The 17,188-nt window shown below is 42.2% G+C and overlaps 4 protein-coding genes across 7 annotated transcripts in view; all 4 read right to left on the bottom strand.

The window, feature by feature from the left end:
• The window catches only part of LOC104824753 (heat shock cognate 70 kDa protein 2-like), a 3,167-nt gene extending 1,647 nt beyond the window's left edge, over window positions 1-1,520 (bottom strand). Inside the window, exons 1-2 of the mRNA XM_010556906.2 lie at window positions 1,222-1,520; window positions 1-845 (exon numbers count right to left, since the gene is read on the bottom strand). The exon at window positions 1-845 is cut by the window's left edge and continues 31 nt beyond it. Coding sequence (XP_010555208.1) covers window positions 1-845; window positions 1,222-1,435 — 1,059 coding nt within the window. The 5' untranslated portion in view covers window positions 1,436-1,520. The remainder of the gene's footprint in view (window positions 846-1,221) is intronic.
• A 334-nt stretch (window positions 1,521-1,854) lies between these two features.
• On the bottom strand, window positions 1,855-4,656 carry LOC104824749 (DDB1- and CUL4-associated factor 8). 4 transcript variants are annotated; one of them, XM_010556903.1, is made up of 6 exons: window positions 4,201-4,293; window positions 4,001-4,066; window positions 3,641-3,892; window positions 3,297-3,437; window positions 2,479-3,174; window positions 1,855-2,297 (listed from the first exon to the last, which is right to left on the bottom strand). In XM_010556903.1, the coding sequence occupies exons 3-6, from the start codon at window positions 3,851-3,853 to the stop codon at window positions 2,097-2,099; spliced, it is 1,251 nt and encodes a 416-aa protein (XP_010555205.1). In that variant the 5' UTR covers window positions 3,854-3,892; window positions 4,001-4,066; window positions 4,201-4,293; the 3' UTR covers window positions 1,855-2,096. The 4 variants fall into 4 exon arrangements, with proteins under 4 accessions (XP_010555205.1, XP_010555203.1, XP_010555204.1 ...); XM_010556901.1 differs by having other exon boundaries at window positions 4,001-4,293; XM_010556902.1 differs by having other exon boundaries at window positions 3,641-4,066.
• A 92-nt stretch (window positions 4,657-4,748) lies between these two features.
• On the bottom strand, window positions 4,749-16,372 carry LOC104824750 (serine/threonine-protein kinase ATR). The gene is given in 16 exon segments (XM_010556904.2): window positions 4,749-5,217; window positions 5,296-5,490; window positions 5,626-6,249; window positions 6,407-6,976; window positions 7,077-10,440; window positions 10,727-11,240; window positions 11,808-12,550; window positions 12,652-12,952; window positions 13,059-13,134; window positions 13,205-13,780; window positions 13,908-14,052; window positions 14,283-14,407; window positions 14,544-14,875; window positions 15,162-15,274; window positions 15,700-15,844; window positions 16,127-16,372. Coding segments are annotated over 16 exon segments (8,169 nt in total). The 5' UTR covers window positions 16,305-16,372; the 3' UTR covers window positions 4,749-5,049.
• A 281-nt stretch (window positions 16,373-16,653) lies between these two features.
• The window catches only part of LOC104824751 (serine/threonine-protein kinase STY46), a 6,505-nt gene continuing 5,970 nt past the window's right edge, over window positions 16,654-17,188 (bottom strand). The window contains exons 15-16 of the mRNA XM_010556905.2: window positions 17,001-17,135; window positions 16,654-16,922 (exon numbers count right to left, since the gene is read on the bottom strand). Of these exons, the coding sequence (XP_010555207.1) occupies window positions 16,845-16,922; window positions 17,001-17,135 (213 nt within the window). The 3' untranslated portion in view covers window positions 16,654-16,844. The remainder of the gene's footprint in view (window positions 16,923-17,000; window positions 17,136-17,188) is intronic.

The raw sequence follows: 17,188 nt of genomic DNA, 5'->3' as shown, positions 1-17,188 counted from the left end.
CTGAACCTTGGGGATACGGGTGGAGCCTCCAACAAGGACGACATCATGTACAGTGCTTTTGTCCATCTTGGCATCGCGAAGACACTTCTCAACAGGCTCCATGCACTTTCTGAAGAGGTCCATGTTGAGCTCTTCAAACCTTGCACGGGTGATGGTAGAGTAGAAATCAATACCCTCGTACAGAGAGTCAATCTCAATGGTGGTCTGAGCTGTGGACGACAGGGTCCTCTTAGCTCTCTCACAGGCTGTTCTCAACCTCCGGAGGGCTCTCGGGTTACCACTGATGTCCTTCTTGTTCTTCCTCTTGAACTCCTGAACAAAGTGGTTGACCATTCTGTTGTCAAAGTCTTCACCACCGAGATGAGTGTCTCCAGCAGTGGCTTTAACCTCGAAGATACCCTCTTCAATAGTGAGAAGAGAGACATCAAAGGTACCACCACCGAGATCAAAAATCAAGACATTCTTCTCACCAACACTGGTAGCCTTCTTGTCAAGACCATAGGCAATGGCAGCAGCCGTAGGCTCATTGATGATACGCATGACATTCAACCCAGCAATGACACCGGCATCCTTTGTGGCTTGGCGCTGGGAGTCATTGAAGTAAGCTGGAACAGTGACCACGGCGTTCTTAATAGTGGTACCAAGGTAAGCCTCAGCAATCTCACGCATCTTGATAAGGACCATTGATGAAATCTCCTCAGCAGAGAACTGTTTATCTTCGCCCTTGTAGTTGACAACAATCATGGGCTTGTCACCAGGACCAGGAATGACTTTGAAAGGCCACAACTTGGCATCACTTTGTACAGAAGCGTCACTGAATCTACGACCAATCAACCTCTTGGCATCTGTCGCATAGGTGGCAAAACAACAATTTCGGAAACGTCAAACTAAGAAGACAGAAAACAAATCGAGGAATAAGCTGGACTTCCTACACTGTAAAGCAACAGGAACCGACCTACTCTGAGACATTTACCGTCACAGGATATCCGATCAAGCTGCCAATAAAGGACTTAAAGAACGCATTCAACCAGAACAGCCTAGATACGATACGCCTAGCAGGATTTACGTAAAAGACTAGTATCCTGATTCACCGTAACGAAAGTTCGACCCTAAAAATCAACTGTACATGTCCCACCATACAAAAACAAATCATCCAAAATCGAGATCTACCAGAAGCATCAACAAACTGACGATCTGATGAAGAGAAAACAACAATCATACCGAATACTGTGTTGATTGGGTTCATGGCGACCTGGTTCTTTGCGGCGTCTCCAATAAGACGCTCGGAGTCGGTGAACGCAACGTAGGATGGGGTCGTTCTGTTACCCTGATCATTGGCTATGATTTCAACACGATCGTGCTGCCACACACCGACGCACGAGTATGTAGTTCCGAGATCGATCCCGATCGCAGGACCTTCTCCTTTACCAGCCATTGCAGCGCAGAAGCGATGTACGAGAAACGAAGAAAGAATGACAGATCTAATAGAGAAGAGACGGCTAGGGTTTGCACTGAAAAGAGACCTGAAGAGAGAAGCTTATATAGGGGTCGTGGGGCAAGTGGCTGAAGGTTTCGAGAATGTTCGGCGGCTTCTCATTTGACCGTCCGATCTCAAAAATTTGATCGGACGGTGTAAGGTTGTTACATGACCAATTCCAAGTAATTTGCATTTTTAAAGCGTGTCGGTCCACCAGATGTGGATCCCATTGGGCCAATATTATATAGGTCGGCGCTTTAGAGCGTTTTTATTGCAGGAGCGAACCGTCTTACGTTGTCTAAAAACTACGCAAGCTATTAGGTTTCTGATCTTTCCTTATTATTATCTTTTTTTTTTGGGTTCGCAAAGATCTTAAATCAAATATCACAACGTTAGTAGTATAATTATCTCTTCTTTTCTACGATCATATATGTCTGACACTATTTTAGTAGCATACATTTCATGACACACTGATCATGCCCACAACCATGGCCAAGCACATCACACCTATTGCCACCTCCTTGAGAGAAGAAAGAATCGACCACAATCACCCATGTATTATGCTGCACATTCCCCATTAGCATCACCCTTCTCCTGGTTACATCCATAAGCACCATTACTACTGTCCACTCACCACATCTGTGCCATCATCACCATCGTTGTCGTCATCATCGTCGTCGTCATATGAACTCTCATCACTGCCCTCATCATCATTATCATCCACATAAAACCCAGGAGGACTGTATAAATAGTTATCTTCATCCTCTTCATCAGAAGAGCCTGCCAAAAGAAACCTACTGGAGCGGCCATGGATTGAAGCCTGTTACAACAAGACATATATACACAATTAGTTTTATCACCCACTCATATTTCAGGTACATTTACTAAACCATAGCCAGATACTGAGACCACAGACCATCCTTTCAAATTATAACCTAGTCTTCATACCCAAAATGATTGATGAAACAGATAAAATTACAATTTCCCATAAAATCTTATACCAGACTTGTATTTTCCAGCAAAGTGGTTTTCTCACTGCCCTCCGGAGTCCATATCTTGATATCAGTCTCGGTTCCACTGCTACACAGCAGAGGCATGTGAGGATGAGAATCTACACAGTTCACAACATGTGCATCCGCTTCCATGGCACGAATGAGCTCGCTGTCCTTCTTCCTCCAGATGAATAACCGGCCACAGTCAGAGCCACTAACAACATACTCAGACTTAGGTCCAAAGAAGTTAACATCTTTGACTGCCGCACGGTTGCTGTGCCCCTTGTAAACCCGAGGAGATGCCCTCCTGTAATTTGCTACATCAGAATCGTTCTCATCAACTGAGGGTGGAGAATGCGGGTTGGTCCCCAAGCCCATATCATGGGTGAACAGATAGATGATCTCATCACTGTACGAAACCAGGAGCTCACTTTGATGAGAGAATGTCAAGCCCGTTATTCCTATTTGTTCGTCTCCAATCAAATGGAGAGGACAAAAGTGCTCTACAGGTTGGCCAAAGTTGTACCAACCATCTGACCTGTAGCTGCGAATGTCATAGACTCGAGCATACTCATCCATACCACCCACTGCGAAAAGATTTGGATTCCTTGGGTCAACAGCAATCGCATGCAAGTAAACAACTAACTTGAGCCGTGCCTCTTTGCAAGTGAAAAGATTCGTAGCCACCCGAGTCCTTAGATCAAACTGAAAATCAAAGCATTATTTTGTCATAGGGATCTATACTCAACATCGCCGATAAACAAAAGACAATACAACATCAATCGCAACAAAACACGAAGACAAATAAGCAGATGGCTATAACTCACATGCTTTACAACTCCATCACTACCGCAGCTATAGAATGAAAACGGACTTCCAGGTTCAATAGCCAATTTATGGGCCTGTCCTTGATGTCCGCCCAACAAGGAAGTCTCTACTCCAGATTCTAGAATTTTGGCATGCCGGACCTGGAATTCCAGATTTTGCAGTTAAGGGGAAATATTATGCTGAATTAAAAGGAAAATGATTACCGAAAGAGAACCTATTTATAGGTAACGGGGAAAGAACAAGAGTGTAGTTTTAAACCAGAACGATCTTGGATGTAGTATGTAGAATTACCCCACACTACGTTGTTACAATGCTGTAGTTTTAAACCAGCAAGAGGATGCACCTGTCCATCAGCAGCGCATGTGACGATGCTGTGATCATCAGAGAAAGGCATGAACTTTGCTTGAAATACATTGTTGGTGTGGCCTGAACTGAATGAGAGTTTGACACTCCCAGTCTCCCAATTCCAAAGTATAACCTGCCTGTCGTCAGAACCTGAAACCAAGATATCGCCATCTGCATTGAAGCTTACCGTGCGTACAGAACCTCTATGCATCTGCAGCTTCCTGTGGAGCCCAAAATGCCGCAATAGATCCTATTTACACAAAGATCTTCATCCAATCAATGGCCCGATTTGCTGTAAATTGCGATCAACCTTCTCTGGAGATCAATCTTAATCAGGAAACTAGCATCAAATTCTAACCCAGGTATGGGGTGATTCCCGAAGCCGAGACAGTGGATATAAAGCCAACCATTAGAGATAGTCTTCCTAAAAAGGAGTTGAAAAACAAACCCAACATAGAAGTTTTAAATACATCACATGAAAATTGCAAAAGAGGAACGATCTTCAACCAGAGAAGCAGCCCAACGCGTTTCTAGTTAGGGGGAAAAATAAAGAGAGACCTCGGAAGCTGAAAAGCGCTGGGAGAAACTCCTGTTGGGCAATAATCCAAGCTCGCGTTTCGAGACATCAACCACAGAATGTTCCGTCCTCGCCCTCTTGGCCGTTCCTCTGCTCATTTTTTCGGGAAAAATAAAACAGCACACGGACTTAGGGTAAGACTACGCCGTGGACGTCGGGCCGCGGGCGAGCAGACACGGGTAGAGGCGGAATTTGTCCCTTGAGATCAAGAAGGCAAATAATTATACACCTGGTGCGTAAAGGATTTTGACACGTGACACCCCCAAGGATTTCCGTCTTTTTTATTTCCTCCGTGTGAAAAACACAAAAAATGCCATCAGCTTAAAGTAGAAAACAACTCTATATTTCTGGGAAAAAAAGTAAAGGTACAGAACAACGGAAGAAAAATATTAAAATTGATGCAATCTGGAACTCGTATATAGCATATAGGGAAAAGAGAAGAATGGAATTTATAAAAAAAAACCAGAAGCATATATTCCGAGATGGATAGGGGGACAGAGATTGAGAATAGAGGGTTTAAGAAATGATACCGCATTTCACGATGTTGGGATCACACTCATTATGGAACTTACTCGGGAGGGGCTTCAGCAGTGCACTCCATCCAGTTACTTTATACGAGTTTAGCATATGCTGCATTCAGATGGCGATGACGTTTCCTCCGAGTTCTGGAGCATAAACACGGCTTTCAAACTCTCCAAACTCTGGGAAGGAAAGATGTATTCTGGCTTCTTGGACAACAAACTATTAGAGTAGATCAACAAAAAAATATGCAGTATAGTTTGCAGTTCCTGAGCAAGATTGAGATTACTCAAAAAAAAGCATCATATGGTTCAGAACCATGGCATCCACCAGATGTACATCTTCCCAAGATTCTTGAGTGAGACAGCCTCAGCAATCAAACGACGAGCCTGGCCTTCTACAGCTAGTGGCAAAGAAGGTGCTGCTGCAACACCAACAACCACACCCCGCAGTCGGGCTTCAATGTTGCTTATGGCCCGCTGCAGTTGTCAAAGCGCATGGTTGTTTAATCAACTGAAAAGAAGTCTGGTAAAAAAAAATGTATTGACGATGCAAACCTGAGCATGTGGATTCTGAACTTCTACCCCACTTGACTTGTGTGATTTTGTCCACTCCACGAGAGGATCATGAATGAAGGTTTCCAGGACGCTCATCAAAGTCTCCCTGTGTGTTCTCAATACAGTGAGGGTGATTTCGCAGACTCTCATGAAGATGCCCTCATACCCGGTGATACCCAAGCCATCAATCATGTTCTGTGGTATGATGAAACAGTGTTCACAAGATTATCACCAAAGTTCCTAGTAGTAGTCAATAAAAGGATAACAAACCGGAACATAAAAAGGGAAAATACTAAACAGGAAGACAAGAAAGAATTCGTGTTTTCTTGCCTGGGTCAGTCTGAAAGGCACCAACTCAGGTTTCTCCAGTTGTAAGCCTTTGTCAAATAAGCAACTGAAGTCAACATGAACACAATCGCCTGAGGTAGAATCAAAGAGAATATTTTCTCCATGACGGTCGCCAAGACCAACAATGTGTCCAACCATGGACCAAACTGCAGTGGTGTGAGCATAAGCTACGCGTGCCCTAAACCATGCTGCTGGTTCAGAAAATGTGGCCAAGAACCATTTATGGAAAACTGGAGGGAACATTGGGAGGATCTTGGTCTTCAGCATTTCATCCTCTGGCATTTTGCCCACACACTGATCGTAAATCCTTTTAATTTGAGGGTTTGTTTTCTGTCGGTCAAACTTCCCACAAGATATGTATATGTCTTGTAGGATATGACGTAGTCCACGAGTATGTGGGACCCACTCCACCATACCACAGTCCTCAGTTAAAGGAATCACTGCAAAGGTGCGGATATAAAGCTTTCTTCTCCTGCTTTCAAGATATTTGCATAGTAACCGGTTTATCATCGCAGTAAACTCCATCATGCGGGCATCTTTCCTGAGATCGTCCTTGGGCTTGCACAGGAATGGATACTCAAGACCATCATTTCCCAGCAGAACAACCTGGAAAGAAGAAATGAAATCTTTTGGTACTGAAAGGTGTATGGTGGGAGAACTTCTTTTTGAGGACAACATGCTCAAGAAAACATGTATAAAACAGTGGCTTCTTCCAAACAGGACTAGTTCTCATTTTCGCATAGAACAAGATGGAAAAGCATACCTTCTTGGGTTTCTGAAGTGACGAGAGTATCTCTGCCTCATCAGCTATTCCAGAAATAGTTGGCAGATCTGACCCTGAAAAGACACTGGCAGAGAGTGATTCATTGTTGTTCATATCGAATGCTGGCAGACTAATGGTAAGAGATTGTTGGATTGGCATGATCACATCCAAAGGCATCATTCTTTTCAGAGCACTAAATTCGGTTGATATATTGATAGTCTTGGATCTTGGTTGTCCCCCATGGAAGCACAGCTTTATCAAATGATCAGTCAAACTAGCAAACTGAAGGAACAAACTGTGGCCTCCATCTCCTTGGTTGAAACCTTTTCGTGCAGCTTGTATGATTTCTGCAGCTGCTTCCCTCCTAGCAGGAACAGTAGATTTTGAAACCGCTGCCATAATCCAGAGCCCTTGCTGTGGATATTGACGTAGAACAGAAGTGATGATATGTTTGACCAGTCGTACTGTTTCATCGTTCTGGTGACAGATTCTGGAAACCAACTGAGGCAGTACGGTTAGCCATTGATAAGTTGGTAAATCTTTCAAGCAGCCTCTAATTATACTCATAACCTGCCAAGAGAATCACCAGTATCTCAAAAATGAAAAGTACTGCAACAAATAGTAAAGTGCAGTAAAAGAGAGAGATTTCAGTTTAGCTCATTGTACCCACCTTCCCATGAATACTTTTCAGTTCCTTATTGGCTGCAGAACTGCTAGTATGGTAGATACTACCAAATTCAAACCATAGGGTTAGCAACCTCGGAAGTGCTTGAAAGAGATTCTTGTGACCTCTGTGAAGTCCCTTGGCATAGAATAACAGTACATCAGGTAGGTAAAACCACCATGCTTTTTCATTGTTCAAGTTTGAAGAAGCAGAACTTTTTCTGCTGCTTACAAAGCTCTCTTCTTGACGCTTTCTAGCATCCACAAGCACTTCATCGCAATACTTTGCCATATGGAAGTATCCCTTTTCCCACTTGGGCTGCAATTCCCTCACCCGGGAATAAAGACTTATAACATCTTCTTTTTGTTTCTGCCCGCTGTAGTGAATCCATTTGGAATACAAAAGAAGAGTCTTTGCAACATTTCTATTTTCATTCAAAGATTGTGTGTTACGAACCACTTGCTCTGGAATTGGTGGAACCATTGATAAGCTATTAATTGAAGAAATTACAGCCGAGCCAACAACTTCTTCAGGCATATTCCGGAGAGACTGTTGCAGCTCTATAATGGCACTATCTGAACGCCTAGTACTCCAAAGAAGTTTCGCCTTTTCCATGTGAACATTAGGTGCCCCTGAAGCATGTGCTTCCAAGATTGCCCTGTTTGCTGTCTCATAGTGTCCAGCCAAACGACAGAGCTTTGCATACTGAAGCCAGCAGTTACCAACTTGGGCTCCAAGACTACTGGCACCAAAGACAAGTCTTCGGAAAGCTAAGAGAGGTTCCCTTGCCCAGAGTGATGATTGAGTAAATCTGAGCCGGTTCTCCCAATTATTGACTACTTTTGAAAACACTGAATTACTTGCACTAAATGATTTTTCCAAGAAAGATTCCCCATTAAGAATAACTTGGAAGTCCTCTAGCTCCCTTAGCAAGTGAAGTTTGACAACAAAAGGATAAGCCCGTGTATATGAATCCATGCCTGCAGCAGCTAGTGGAGCAATCAGAGCTTGTTTGGAAAGTGCAATTCTCTCAGCTACTAAGTACTGATCCTTCTTCATCATTGCTTGGAGAATCTTTGCAACATCTCTCTCGAAAGAGGCATTACTGTCCGAGCTACTGTACAGCAAACCTTCTTCATCAGCTCCACGAAGATACTCATCCATCAAGTCCCACTTGCCCAATCTCCATGCAGCCTGTACACCTTGTGTGCACCAGGTTTTCTTGTACTCCGGTATTCTGGAAATTAAACCGTCCACATGAGTTACCATTGCTTGATGGTGACACATGTTAAGCAAGCAGTTGAGAACATCTGAATGTCTTTGAACTGATGTTGGTTCCATTTGAAGTGCTTGTTCACATGCGGTGAAAACTTCTGCCCAGTTTCCAGACTTCCTATTTATCAGTAACTGATCTTGCAAACTTAACGATTTGCTTAAACTTGCAAAGCCTGATAAACCATCGGGCTCATCAAGGTAGCTGTATATTTCCATCAGATATGAAACATCTGCGTCTTCAAAGTTGCCCGTCCTCTCAGCGGCAGGATTTAAGGAGCCTGATCTTCCACGTACATGGGATTCGAAATACATCAAAGACCTGGCATAAGCTTGACACCTGAAGGATGCTCTAGCAAGGATAACCTTGGGAATTGCAAGCAAAAGCTCCGAAACATATTTGCATTGTACAAGCGATTGATCTTGTTCCATGGTTGAAGTTGAAGCCCGGTCCTTTGATTTGGAAGTTACTTGCCTAGAGGTTGATGATTGCATAGACAGTGATAGTGCTACATCCTGCTTCACATCATCAACCCATTGGCCAAGATTATCAAGAAGTGTGAAGACAGCCTGAACACAAACTTCACTCTGCCCAACACCAACAGTGTTTGAACCTGCCTCACTGTATTCCATAGCTGCTGCATCAAGAACAGAAAGGATCTCTTCTGAAATGCTGTGACGTGCTTCCTCAGTCCCATGACAAACAACATCAAGTACTAAATATGGTAGAAGATAAGTAGCTGTCTGCATATCGTGGCGCACTATACCTCGACAAGCAGCAAATATATTTGCACGGGATCCCGTTGCATGCACTGTCAATTTCTTTATCCAGTAGAATAGCCACCTTCTGAATGACATAGAAGGTCGATAAATTGGTCCAGCCGACCCAGGGTCAGACACATTTGGAAGCTGAAACCTTGACGTCAAACACGGGGCTATTATTTCCTTTACATAATTTGAAAATCGATCCCATAATTTCTGTCCCCTTTTGTTGAGCTCACAGCTATTTCCTGAGCTTTTAGCACCCAATGCATTTGGATGCAAAGGTTCATTTGATATAGAGAGACCAACATTCAAGGCTAACGATGGCTCACAACCGGCAATCTTTAGTAATTCCTGTATAGCAAGTGCAGCTGAGTCTTGAATGATGGTATCTGGTGCAGCTCTGAAAGCCCTTGCCAAGTGTTTGTGTATTAGCTCGAAAATAAGATCATCATCTGAGCATTGGATTTTAAATCGATGGCACAAAGTACCTCTCACTTTGGCAGGGTCAACAGCACCAAGTGCTCCTAGACAATCAGCACAGGCCAACTTCAACCTCTGACCAACTGAAGTTCGCGATTCTTCTGCACATCCTTGTAGTAAAGATGTGATCAGAGAACTCAGGATTTCCATGTCTGAGATTAGTTCACCAGTGATCAGAGCAGCAACATCTTCTTTTCTATGATACAGCAATTTGCTTACCTCACATGCCACCATATACCTGACATTCAAGTTTTCATGTTTCAGGCCTGTTACAATATCTCTCAACTGATCCTTCAACGTCATTGACCCACGGGCCTCTTGAATAGCATTGTTCACTTCTGCTAAAGCAGGTATGCTTGGTAAGAGGGGAAATTCACATATATGCTGCTTCAGGGTTTCCCTGTTCTTCAGTACAAGTTCTTCAAGAATTTTCACCACTTTATCAAAATGAATCGATGGACCATCCTTCTCTCTCTCCAGAAAGGGTATGAGGGCCGCAAAAACTTGAGAAATGACATGTTTTGCGCTGGATGGTGACACAGCCGCTAACTTCTGTGTGAAAAAGTGCAAGACCGAGAGACCCTCGCTTTGAAGTGCCTCTTTATCTATAGCATGCATGAGAAGAACCATAAGTTTTGGCACATATGTGCTCAGATAATGGCCCATCATCTCAATGAGTAACTTGATGCGCTTCAAAGCTTCTTTCTGAAGCAAAACATCCTCTGCATGAAGCATCTTTCTATCAATACTGTTAAGGAGTCCAACAAAATGATTCTGCAAAAATCCAGGAAGATCTTCTGCATTTGTTAAAATTTTTGAAATTTTCTTTATTGCCTCTGGAAGTCTCTCTAACCTGCATAAGCAAAATGTTGAAATCAATCAACAAGGTGCAATAATTGAATTCTTTTTCAGTCACATGTTTTAAAATTAAATCCCCCAATAGCTTAATTAAACATCTAAATGAAAGACAGACTCCTATATGAAATTTTAGATGCATAAAGGTAGCAGCACATTCCTGGATACATTCAAGAAAAACCAGGAAAATGTTGTCCCAAAATAAAAACAAAAAGTTAAGAACTTTTATGCCAGATTCAACCACCACATTCTGCTCTGCAAGCCTGAAATCACATCATTCATACCTTCTATCAGTCTCTGGTATATCAGCGATTTCCACAAAGCATACAAGCTCATCCAAAAGAGCAGGTAATGCAGCTGCAAAGATCTCTTGGTTGTCCGATCCAATCTGCGAGTGATACAGTTGCAAAACAGAGAGCAAACCGTTCTGTTCTTTTTGATTGAGAGCAAAAGCAAGCACTCTAGGTAGCCAATTAACTATTAGAGGTACCACATCAGTGTCTAATAACTGGGACAGCTTGTTCAAGATATCAAATGTTTGATCATTGTCCTGCCAAGATACCAAAAGCTTAGGAAGGATAATAGGAACCATTTTCCTAGCAAGTTCTTCAGTCTCAACTCCCAAAACAGCCTCTGCAAATTCTATTACTACATGGGGACGCCTAATTAGCCTAACAGACAGATAATCAAATAGCTCATTCTGGATGTTAGCAGCTCTTGAGAGTAGTATTGCAAATCCTCCTTTCACATGCATGTAGCAAGATTGGTTTATCGCACATATGCACTGCACAGTGCAGCCTGCATACATAAAAATGCCAAATGAATTGTTAACAGGTTGTTGAAAGAACAACTATAGCAAGAAAACAAAAATGACCGAAAAAACAGGGAATCAATCATGTCTAAGGACAAAGAGAACCACACATACCTTAAGTTCCTCACTCTTTGTTCTCCGCATTGCTTGAGGGAAGACCAACGCTAAACTTTCTGCAGTTAGCTTGACGTCGGCATCAGAGCAGCTGGAATATACTGACATAAGGCAACGGCCGATGGTGGAATCATACATCACATTTCTGCATCATAAACCCACAACTTAAAAAGTTGAAGGTTAATCAACATATACCATATATATTGCACACTAAAACTATCAAAAGTTGACTACAAGCCTAAGAAATGCAATAATATACAGATATTCCAGGAAGTTCACAGGGAAAGGTAACACACTTTTGGGGGGGAAAATAGCTTAATTAGAATCATGAAAGTAGAAACAGAGAACTCAATTTTGATATCTTGGGGCACACACCTGTATGCAGGAAATCCTTCACCGTCTGATCGTAAAAGGAGGATGATTGACTGTATTAAGCCCACGTGAGGAAGGATGTTAAAATTGAGTATTGATCCGGCCAAGCAGGAAAAGAGACAACAAGAAAAGCTCACAGTTAATATTAACAGATACCAGAACTTCAGCAGTGGATTCCAGAAGAGTCTGGATGACAAGAAGTTCTTTAGCTGCTGCCAGAGCATGCTCAATAATTTCATAGAAATTCCTTTCACAACTTTTCTGTGAAGCATCTTCGCCAAGGAACAAACAGCTTAATATAGGTTCTTGCACAAAAATACCGACCTGAGCACAGAATGCTTCCCTAATGTCCATATTTCCATTAAGTAACAGATACTGAAAGCATCTCCTCCATTCGGATCTTGTTCTGACCAGAACATCTGAAGCTGTGTGCCCAAGAATTCTTTGAATTACTTCCACACAGGCTAGTTGAATATCTTCAGAAGACTCGTCATAGAGAAGTTTAAAATACAGGGATTGAAGGTGAATGTAATCACAATGACGATCCATTTGCATGCACCCCACTTCAGGAGGTCGTATGATTCTGGAATGTTCCTCATCTTCGATTTTGGTAGTTTTGTTACACTTTGAACAGCGGAAGCCTTGAACTAGATAGTTTAGAGTCTCATCTCTCTTCATATTTTCACTTTGGAACAAGTGGCAGACCCTTTTATCTGAACCAATAGGACTGGATCCATGAAGGCATGACAAGAAACCAAGAGAATGTGGAAGGGCCTTCTTAACCGTTACATGCTCCTCGGTCAACAAGCACCTATGAGTGCAAGGCAAAAACAAAGATATCCCTTTTTCAGTAATCGGAAGCCAAACAGCAATAAAAGTTTAGACTATAATGTCATGTTCTTCATCACTTACTCCATCTTTCCAAAGATATGTGGTAGAGCACCAAGCCCAGAGAAGAGAACAATTAGTGGCATGGATACGACAGCTTCAGCTCTTACTTGCTCAGAATCATCAAAAAGAGCCATATCAAAGAGATCAAAACCAGCCTCATTACTTAAAACTGAACCTAGCTTTGTCGATATCCGCACAGATATACATTTTGACTTCAACAAAGAATTAGGCTTCTTAAACAGCAGAAAATGCGTCCAAGGGAGCTTCAGCACAACTTTTATAGCTTCCAAGGCATCGCCTTTGTTTATAAACTCATAATTCTCTGGAGAAAACGGAACAGAATATTAGGAGATACCAGATTTATGATTAGGAAAACAGATAAGAGAATTGACTGATAGCAGTAAGGTTTTGTTCTCATGGAAAGTTACCAGGCATGAGCAACAGATTGTGAATTCCTTCCAAGTAGGTGGAAACATCAAAGGTGATTGGAATGCCTTTGTCAGCCTACATAAGAGTCTCTTAAAAACTGAGAAAATGAAGATGTCGACAAAAGAATAGGGAATTCAATGCTCACCAGCTCGGCTATCCAAGGAAGCCACGTATACATATGGTGAAACAAGCGATGAGAGATGCCAGTCCACGGATACATATAAAATGCATCGCTGAGAATGGTAAGTGCCATTATTGCAATTTCAGGCCCCACAGTGTCAGTTTGCACAGGTGGAGGCTTTAAAGTTTCTATAATGGAAATAAGCATCCTATGCAGAATATCAGCATATTTTCCCTCGGTCTCATCAGCACCTACTGGAACAAGGTTAACCTCTGAGAGAGTATCCACACTGAAATGTTTAGAATCTGCACCAACCTTCTGGCGCTTGCTTCTGGAGGTACTTTCATCCTTTATATGCCTTTTCTCTCCCACCTTAGATTCCTGAGGAGGTCTTTCGCTTCCTGCAGATATATGGCTGTGACAATTTGGTGGCTTCCCTCCAACATGATCAGGTCCCAGAACAGCAATAACTGCTTTAAAACAGCCCATCAATTGTAAGCATGGCTCTGAAAGATGAAGTAACTCTACAAGGCATCGCGGCCTCCAAATGCAAGGAGGACACGTTTTCACAATCCGCACATATGCACTGCACAGTGCAGCCTGCATACATAAAAATGCCAAATGAATTGTTAACAGGTTGTTGAAAGAACAACTATAGCAAGAAAACAAAAATGACCGAAAAAACAGGGAATCAATCATGTCTAAGGACAAAGAGAACCACACATACCTTAAGTTCCTCACTCTTTGTTCTCCGCATTGCTTGAGGGAAGACCAACGCTAAACTTTCTGCAGTTAGCTTGACGTCGGCATCAGAGCAGCTGGAATATACTGACATAAGGCAACGGCCGATGGTGGAATCATACATCACATTTCTGCATCATAAACCCACAACTTAAAAAGTTGAAGGTTAATCAACATATACCATATATATTGCACACTAAAACTATCAAAAGTTGACTACAAGCCTAAGAAATGCAATAATATACAGATATTCCAGGAAGTTCACAGGGAAAGGTAACACACTTTTGGGGGGGAAAATAGCTTAATTAGAATCATGAAAGTAGAAACAGAGAACTCAATTTTGATATCTTGGGGCACACACCTGTATGCAGGAAATCCTTCACCGTCTGATCGTAAAAGGAGGATGATTGACTGTATTAAGCCCACGTGAGGAAGGATGTTAAAATTGAGTATTGATCCGGCCAGACATGCAAAGTCAAAACATGCCTTCGACAAAGAAAAAATGTCAGATTACAATAAGCTGAAATCATCTTGTGCTTGAAGAAAAAGAAATGTGTCAGTGACATCACAGCCAAATTAGATAAGATGGAATTATGAAGCTTATGATCAGAGTGTAACTCACCATCTGTAAATCGGCACTGCCATAGCAAATTAAAGAACAAGCAGCCTTAGTGAATGATGTATGGATGAGACCCTCCACATAGAGTGTCCCTTCAGTTAGGCATTTGCAGATGAGCTTAATCATACAAGTAGCAAAAGGTTGCCATCTCTCACTTCCCAATAAGTTCAACACAATACCATCCCCATCTCTGGGCTTATTAACATCCAGGAGATCACAGAGACGACATGATTCAACCCAAATTCCAGAAAAAGGCATACGGAAACACCTAAATGGAAGATGAAGATTGCATTGTCCTGGGTCATTGGAATAAAGTGATGCGATATGTTGCAATTCTGGATAAATACAATGGGATGTCAGTCCAGCATAAGTAGAAAGTATTTCAGGAATTATAGTTTTCATTAAATTAGCATTCCTAGAGTCGGTTTGTCATATAAAATGTCTCCACCTACAAAACGGGGAAAACACTTATTTTCACTTCCAGAACAGGAAGGGGTCTGGTTTGTGTAAAACATCACAATCACCATGAAATTAGAGTGAAAGGTTAACGGCCGAAAACCGTGACCAAACTCCATGAATTTTCTCATTCATAAGATATAACTTCCAAAATCTTACTCTCACCTTCAATGACCTGCAAAGCATCATGGAAAAACATACGGTATGCCTTCCTTGAGTTGGAACGTAGCAACATTAAGAGAGAACCAACTGTTTCAAGAATCACCCCATGTCCAGGACTGCAATTTGTTTAAAGGAGCTGACATTAAAATAACACTACAAAAAAATGAAACATACAAACCAACATCACCTGGATCACTGTATGCTCATATCTATGGTATGGATATCGAGAGTGGTGACAGCCCTAGCTTGAAGCTATGGTATGGATGAGTGTGGCAACAGTCCCAACCAATACTGGTACAAACAATTAGGTATGACAAGTTTTCACATTGAAAAGCCTATGGGCGTCATTCTAATAGGAAGACATCCATGAGGAGAATATATCAAATCAGAACCTTTAATGTAAGACCGGTAAGAGGTGGATGATTTCGGAAATGTAATATCAATATATTGTGGTGCAGACAACCGAAACCAAAGTATAGATGGACAGCTAAAAATCCCAGTATCTGGGTAACAGCCAAAGAAACTTAATCAAACAACTTACACAAATGCTGGTTCAGCAAAGAAGGGCAGAATCCGACCAATTACAGGAAAAATAGCAGCAGGGTTTCCGTGATGGAAGACCCCAGGAAAGTTCTTTGCGGTATTACTGACAAGCTTAAGGACAGCTGTAACTTCTCTCCCGTTGCCTGAGAAAGATGTTAAAACCCAGACCGGAGTAAGAACTAGAAAGCCCATTTCCAAGAGTAATAATTCCACAATCCAAATAGACAGCAAAATTCAAGCACTGAAATCTCGAAATCCATCGATTCACGGGTTTCACCGAATACAAGACACGCTGGCGCAATTTCTCCATGGAAAATGAATCGAAGGAGATGAAGAGAACGTCATGATCATACGAAACGACAAAGGACCGGAGGAAAAGCGAAGCAGTTAAAAGTGAGACAAGGAAAGAGGGGGAGAAAAGGTACCGAGAGAAGGGACGACATAGGTATTCAGGAGATTAGGGATGACAGCACGAAAACGGAGCTCAAGAGCATCGTCGTCAGAAGAGGAGTCACGGAGGCTGTTGGCAGAAGTGGAGGACGATGCGGCGACTCGTTCACGGAGTTCGTGAACCAAGCTCGACAGATTACTGTTGTTCGCCATTTCCTTCCCCAAGAAGCTCTCTCTCTCTCTTCCCTCCCAAAATTTAAAGGGAAAATTTTAATTTCACAGATTATTTTTTAAAATGTTAGAAAAAGGAAGAAATTAAGACTACGGATGATTGAACCCTTGTTTCCATCAACAACACCACCATTTACATATTCGATACTAACAAGTAACAACAACAACGCATACTCTTGGTGCGAGAATGACAAATTACAAAAGAGCATTCACTTAGTTTTGTCCATTTGGGAGTTGGCCGTTGAGTTCAACTGTGTTGGGTGTTGTTCGTAGGATCACATCGTACGTGTGCCATGTGTTGTCTTTCGTTACAAATCCAATCACCCACCCCCACCTTCACCACATGCCTTGAATTAATACAGCAATAGATGTTGTGTTACAACTTACAATGGACCAAATAAACCAATTTTATAAAAGACATGAAACAAGAAGAATCACGAGAGTGTAGCTCTCACCAAAAATATAAATAAACAATAGAGAGTCAGTCACAGTCCCACACCAAAGTGAAAAGGGATTGTTGTTTCAGTGGTGGCTGCTTCTCCTCAGGGCCGAGAAGATACCTCCCGTCGACCTCCTCTTCTCCTCGTTCTCTTCCCCCACCTACACATATATACACAACTTCAGTTTCCACAAAGAACTCTCCTTCCATACAACCCTTACTGTAACTGCTAAACTTACCTCCTTGGCAATGTGCTGCAGAATTCCTAGTATCTCCGAGAAGTCCGGTCTCAGTTCCGGATCCTGTTGCCAGCATCTCTCTAGTAACTCCCCTATTTTCGGATGCGTGTTCTTCGGTATTGTTGGCCTTAACCCCTACTTGTTTTTATAAAATCAACCCCACCCATCCATCAGCAGGCAACTCATAC

This window comes from Tarenaya hassleriana, unplaced genomic scaffold (assembly GCF_000463585.1).
Source record: "Tarenaya hassleriana unplaced genomic scaffold, ASM46358v1 Cleome41, whole genome shotgun sequence".
Classification (NCBI taxonomy): domain Eukaryota; kingdom Viridiplantae; phylum Streptophyta; class Magnoliopsida; order Brassicales; family Cleomaceae; genus Tarenaya; species Tarenaya hassleriana.
The sequence above is the reverse complement of the archived record's forward strand: the minus strand, read 5'-3'. Positions and strand labels throughout refer to the sequence as shown.